The 6,928-nt window shown below is 41.6% G+C and overlaps 1 protein-coding gene across 1 annotated transcript in view; it reads left to right on the top strand.

Annotated features, from left to right (window-relative positions):
- The window catches only part of SMC1B (structural maintenance of chromosomes 1B), a 112,798-nt gene that overhangs the window by 38,811 nt on the left and 67,059 nt on the right, over positions 1 to 6,928 (top strand). The window contains exons 10-11 of the mRNA XM_007955642.1: positions 1,890 to 2,075; positions 3,848 to 4,027. Of these exons, the coding sequence (XP_007953833.1) occupies positions 1,890 to 2,075; positions 3,848 to 4,027 (366 nt within the window). The remainder of the gene's footprint in view (positions 1 to 1,889; positions 2,076 to 3,847; positions 4,028 to 6,928) is intronic.

Raw genomic sequence — 6,928 nt, 5'->3', positions numbered from 1 at the left:
ATGCTTTTCAGTTGTGGTGCTGGTGAAGAATGCTGGAAGTACCATGGACTGTTAAAAGAACTAACAGATCTGTCCTGGAGGAATGCTCCTTGGAAGCGAGAATGGCCAGACTTTGTTTCACCTGCTTTGGTCATGTTGTCAGAAGGGACCATTCCCTGGAGAAGGATGTCATGTTTGGTAAGGTGGACGGTCAACAAAAGAGGAGAAGGCCTTCAACCAGATGGATTGACACAGTGGCTGTGACAGTGGGCTCAAGTATAGCAAGGATCATGGAGCTGGCGCGGGATCGGGTGGTGTTTCATTCTGCTGTGCATGGGGTCGCTATAAGTCGGAAACTACTTGATGGCACCTAACAACAACATTAGGGCCCTTAAGTTTGTCCCTATTTTTTCTTTGATGGTCTTTATAATTTTAGGTTTTACTTTCAGGTCTTTGATCCAACTTGAGCCCATTTGTGCATATGATGTGAGATATGGTTTGTTTTTCTACAGATTGATATCCAGTTTTGCCAACACCATTTATTAAAGAGGCAGCCTCGTCCTCATTTAGTGAGTTTCAGCTCTTTGTCAAATATCACCTGTCCATGTTGTTGTTAGGTGCTGGTGAGTCAGTTCCAACTCATAGTGACCCCGTTACAACAGAACAAAACACTGCCCCGTCCTGTGTCATCCTCACGCCATGGCCATGCTTGAGTCCATTGCCGCAGTCACTGTGTCAGTCCATCTCAGGTGAGGGTCTTCCCCATTTTTGCTCATCCTCTACTTTACTATGTATCATATCTTCTCCAGGGACTGGTCCCTTCTGACAACATGAGCAAAGTACGAGAGATGAAGTTTGGCCACACGCACTTCTAAGGAACATTCCAGCTGTACTTCCTCCAAGACAGATTTATTTGTTTTTCTAGCAGTCCATGGTACATTGAGTATTCTTCACCATTACCATAATTCAAATGCATCAGTTCTTCTGCGGTCTTCCTTATTTGTGGTCCAGCTCTCACGTGTATGAGGCAACTGAAAATACCATGGCTTGGGTCATACATGCCTTGGTCTTCAAAGTGACATCTTAGCTCTTAAACACTTGTTGTTGTTGTTGTTGTTGTTATGTGCCATTGAGTCAGACCCTACTCATAGTGACCCCTCCTTGGGTTTCTGAGGCAGTATCACTACAGAAGTAGATTGCCCAACTTTCCTTTCAAGGAGTGGCTGGTGGGTTTGAACTGCCAGCCTCCTGGTTAGCAGTCAAGTGCTTTAGACACTATGCTTAAACACTTAGGTGGATTGATTTACTTCTGGGTTCTCAATTTGAACTGCAGTCTAATTCTTAATCCTCAGCTCAAATAAGATTTCTTCACGGGAAGCCTTCCCCAACCTCTTAGGACCAAGCTGGTCCCCATTACATGCTCCCAGAGTGCACTGGGCTTTCTGTCCCTGCATCTGTTATCACTCCATGTCGCGCATGCCTGCAATGACTGGTTACGTGTGTCTGTCTTCCTATGTAGTAAAAAGCTCTGTGGGGTCAGAGAGTAATCTTACCCAGTGTCTGGCTCACTCCTAGGTGAACCACACAGTAGGTGCCTCAGATCCTTGTTCAACTAGGGATGGGTGAATGAATATTAATTACTGTAGCTTTGTAAAATATTTGACTACTTTGGTAAAACTAATCCCTCCTCCTGAGTCTTAAGTGTCATTTCACAGTGACAACCTAAATGATCTTTTTTTTATAATGAAATTTAGTTCATTTGAATGTAGAATCTCTACTAAATTTTGATGTTTATGATTTTATAAAACTATTTTCTGGTCTCCGCTGTTTTGTTACATTAGCAGACAATGAAGTATAATGTTCCTCACTGATGGTATCTTCTTTTCTCTCCTTTTTTGAAACCTGTTAAGTTTGGAAGACTGCTCGACCTATGCCATCCTATTCACAAGAAATACCAGCTGGCTGTTACTAAGGTTTTTGGTCGGTACATGGTTGCTATTGTCGTAGCCTCGGAAAAAGTAGCGAAAGACTGTATTCGATTTCTGAAAGAGGAGCGAGCTGAACCGGAGACATTCCTTGCTCTAGATTACCTTGATGTAAGAAATTTGCAGTCTTAGTATTTAGTAGTGATAAAATCTTCTCTGTTGAAGTATGTCTTTATTGCCTGAACCTACCATAGAGACTGACACAATTGAAGCTTGGGTGGCAGTCAGCCTGTCACCTAAACGGCCAGTCTAAATGAACTGGTGGGCAGAGAGTACTAGCGGTGGGTGCCATGTCTTTCCTGCCCTCCTGCCATTCCTTCCTGACTAGTTTGGCTGTAATTCCACCATGGTGCTTTGAGGCCATTGCTCTGGCAGTACTCTCCTTACCCCCCAGCCAACAGATCATAGGAGGAGGATGGGCTGCACAGGCTGCTGAGGGAAGGCCCACCCAGACCCCTACTTGTAAATACCTGGTCCAGCTTGTCAGCTTTTGGTGGCAGAGGCTACATTTTGAGCCTTGAACTATGTGTGGAGAGTTGTAGACTATCCAGAGTCTAAATCCCTGTCATCATCCTGATTGAGATCCTTTGGTGAGGATTTTCATTGCTGCTAAAGAAAATACTCTGTTGAAGCCAGCAGTCAAGACCGTGAATGGCAGGCAGTGTGCATCGCAGCCGAGAGCAGGTGCCTGTGAAGGTCAGCCACTTCGAATGCACTCGCCCTCATTCCTCCTTCACTTTTCTAAGCTTCAGTTCTTCCTCTGTGAAGTGGAGGGATCGGTACTTACCCCACTGCGGGACTTGATCCCAGTGAAGCCCCCAACTCTGTGCTGGGTGTATGGAAGTTGCTCAGTCAGTGCTGGCTGCTGGTGTGGCTAGGGTCCAGGCCTGCCTTTTGTACTGCCATGCTTTCCTTATGCCTTCTGCCCACTGAAACGTCTTACCCTAATTTACTTCCCTACTAAAACCCTGTCACTTACTCCTCACTTGAGAGTCTTGTCAAGGCACAGTCATTTTTTAAAAAATCTGATACAGAATGTATCAAGTAGAAAGGGACTGCTCCTACCCCTTCCAGTGCCCAATTCTGTGCCTTACTGGTAACTGTGTAGACAACCTCTACACCAATTTATAGAGGGCTGTACTCCCAAGTAAGCAGCCCTCTAGTACAAAGGTTAAGCACTTGGCTGCCAAACAAAAGGTTGGTGGTTCTGACCCAGCCAGTGGCTCCCTTGGAGAAAGACCTGCTGGTCTGCTCCTGGGAAACATGGGGAGCTCTGCTCTGTCACATAGGGCTGCTGTGAGCTGGGATCAACTTGGTGGCACTAAACAACAGCAACTCCCAGTACATATACACACGTTTTGGTTACACAGGGTTTGTTGTTGGTTTTGCTTTATTTGGACTTGCTTTACAAAGTGAGATCATACTTGCTTTTTTTGAATAATATATGTGGACATTTTTTGATGTATTTGTAGATCCCACTTATAAGTCATATCCAACAAGGTCTGGAGACTCTCTGATGATTTATTTAAGCCTAACGTGATGTTTTAAGTCCCAGGGTGCTGAGCCACTCTTTGCACATGATCTCAGTGGGATCTTACCGCTCTGAGAGCATGGAGCCCTCTCATGCACTAACCACCTAGTTAGTGACAACAAGGGATCTGGAAATTCCATCTGCTGGCTCCTGATGAAGTGGTTAGTTTGCCTGTCTAATAAACAAGCAGTGATGGGACACAGCCCCCAAGTCCTTGTCAGGCTTACACTATAGAAGAGCCCACTATTGATCTTCTGTGTCATGCTTATTCATGTTTGCGGGAAAGAACGCAGTGAGCGTTTGGGGTGATTTTAGCGTATCTACTGCATCAAGTATTTTTTAAACCTTTTAGATCAAGCCAATCAATGAGCGGTTGAGAGAGATTAAAGGCTGCAAGATGGTGATCGACGTTATAAAGACGCAGTTTCCTCAGCTGAAGAAAGTGATTCATTTTGTGTGTGGAAATGGCCTCGTCTGTGAGACTGTGGAGGAAGCTCGGCACATTGCGTTTGGCGGACCTGAAAGACGGAAGGTACGAAACAGGCTTGAGTTGCACTTTTGTATAAGTTGAAGCAGTGTTTATACAACTCCCTCGTATTACCCGCACTCAGGAGTCACATACACTTCATCAGGGCTCTGATGTGCAGTATATGAGCTAGCGGCACTGCTTAGTAATAGGTATTGTGACTTCAGGCAAGTGTCTGAACTCCCATCTTAATTTTGTAAAACTGGGATCCTAGGATCGTGGGGATTAACTAATAACATGCAATATGTTTTTATAATGCCTGGCAAATAGCTTTCAGAGAGTGCTAGTTGGTGTTTTAACTTCTTTAACAGTTAACACATTTGATGGAATGTTCAGAGTTACAGGGTAACACAAACTAAATGGCTATTTTCTTGGGGGGGGTCCCACAGTTAACTTCATTGACTTATCTAACATGGTGAACTTCTCCTATTTTTTAGTACTTATATCAATAATACTGATAATATCATTACTATCTTGTAGGAATTATTTTTACTGATTTCTCTGTGTTGAATTTAAGTGGGTATGGTAAGTGAGCTAATAAGATATCTTTCCTATTTTACTTCCTGTTTACACTAAAATTGATTTTTGTATCTTTGTAAAATGTAATTTTTGAAGATTTTTGTGGTCAGTTTGAGGAAGTCATGATGAAGATAAGACTGTTTATACCTTCCCTTTTCAACAAATGCTTACAGTTTCTATCGTGCTGACAAATAATGTGCTTTGCCCTCTTGGTTGTATCTTACACTTACCAGTATTTCAGAATTTAGTCAGCTTTATTGATCTTACTCATGTATTAGGCTGTATTCCGAGGACTTTGGCCTTCTTCTTACTACTTTCATTCCACTTGAAGGACTTTCCCTGTGCTTGAGGATGGGTTAGACACTTGGAGGTATGTCACATTTCTATGGAAGACATCTCACGTCTACAGTTTGTGCTTTTGGCTTCCCAGAGATTTGATGTCATGTTTGGAATTTTCCTTGTTCAAACACTGCAAATGCCATCATGGAATGTTATTTTCGTTAGTTTATAAACTGGATTTACAGCAATTCTCCTAGTTGTAGTTTGGTCACCAAGATTTTTGTGATAACTCACTTTTTAAAATTTATATTTTGAAATTTAAAAACTAGACTCTCTTTGAATACATGTAATTATCTATCTACTCCATCAGAGCTACAATTATATGCTTCCTGTTTCTGTGGACTGAATAGGTGTTACTGTACAACAACACAGAGAGTGCTCTTTCTGCACTGACCCCCTTCACATGGTCAAACAGAGAGCAGACCCAGAAAACTGTTGAGTAAGCAGCTGGACAATTTGTGAAAAGATCATCTTTCCAAAACTTGCATACATAGCAGGAATAGAAGTATAGGGTACAGTAAATTGAAACGACTGAGTAGTATCTGGAATGAACATAGAAGATCCCCAGCGAGACATACTGACACAGTGGTTACAACGATGGGCTCGAGCACAGGAACCATTGTGAGGATGGTGCAGGACCAGGCAGTGGTTTGTTTAGTTGCACATAGGGGTCACTATGAGTCAGAATCGACTTGATGGAACCTAATAACTGTGACAAACCTCATACCTTATTTCAGAATGGATTCCAGATGGATTAGAAATGTAAACAGAAAATGTGAAACCATAAAATTACGTGGAGAAACCATGGCAATTTTTTTCTTGATCTTAGAGATGGGATGGCCTTGCTGATATGTCAGAATCCACATACATAAGAATCTCATGACAAAACCACAATAAGAAAAATCAAAAGACAAATGAAGAACTGGGGAAAATTTTTGCAGAAATATTTGAACAAATTTTCATACAAATCAATAAGGAAAGGACAGGAATCCAGTGGGAAAATGGACAAAGGATATAAACAAACTTATTTTCAGAAAAGGAAAATATGGACAACTCTTAAACATGACAACTCAACCTCACCTACAATATGGGAAATGCAAACTAAAACGATACTCTTTAAACCTGTCGGGTTGACCGTCAAAAAGTGTGATAATACCTTACGGAGAAAGAGGCACCTGCATTCACTGCTGTGGGGTGTCAGTTTGTATCAGTCTTTCTACTTCTGAGAAAGTTAGCATGCAGATAAAATTGTGAATGAAATGACGTATATACAAGGTTGATTCCTTGAACCACTATGTGTAATGGAAAAACTCTGAAATAACCCAGATATCTATCAGTACATGACTAGTTTAAAAAAAAAGTACACTGTGTGCATAGCATGGGATACTATGCAAACTTCAAACAGGAAGAAGTTTTCTCTGTACAAATGTGGGACAAACTCCAAGATACAGTCAGTTAAAAAAAAAAAAGCAGTATATAAACTAGTGCATACTATGTTACCATTTGTGTAAAAAGTGGGGAGAGAAAAGATGGATAATGTATTTGCTTGTATATGCAAAGTATTTCTGGGAGATTACACAAGAAATTAATAGCACCAATTACCTCTGGGAGTGACTGAGCAGTTGGGGGCAGGATGTCAGGAACTTTTCACTCTGTTCGTTGTGCCTTTGGACTTTTGAACCATGAAGATATATTACCCGTTCAAGAAGAAAAGACAAAATGTAAAGTATATTGCTTTTCTAACAGTGAAAGACACATTAAAATATCTATAATTTGTATAATACAAAAAATCGGGGAGAAACCACCTTACCAGCTTCTAACACTGAAATAGTATTTTTTTGAAACAAGTGAAGTTGGTTCAGGGGAAGGGCTGAGTATCCAGAAGAACAAATGTTTAAAGCTGACGAATTCATACTCTTGGGCAGGCCCGTTGCCCTCTGGAACCTTCATTTAATGCTATTTAAAATTCTTCCAGCTCCTCATTTTATATGAAATCCTAATTGTGTGGGCCAAAACAGTTCTCAAGAATGTATCCCCCAAAATAGGGTT

Source organism: Orycteropus afer, unplaced genomic scaffold, assembly GCF_000298275.1.
Source record: "Orycteropus afer afer isolate SDZICR_OR568_19922 unplaced genomic scaffold, OryAfe1.0 scaffold00524, whole genome shotgun sequence".
In the NCBI taxonomy this organism is placed as follows: Eukaryota; Metazoa; Chordata; class Mammalia; order Tubulidentata; family Orycteropodidae; genus Orycteropus; species Orycteropus afer.
This window is presented reverse-complemented; position numbering and strand designations above follow the sequence as displayed.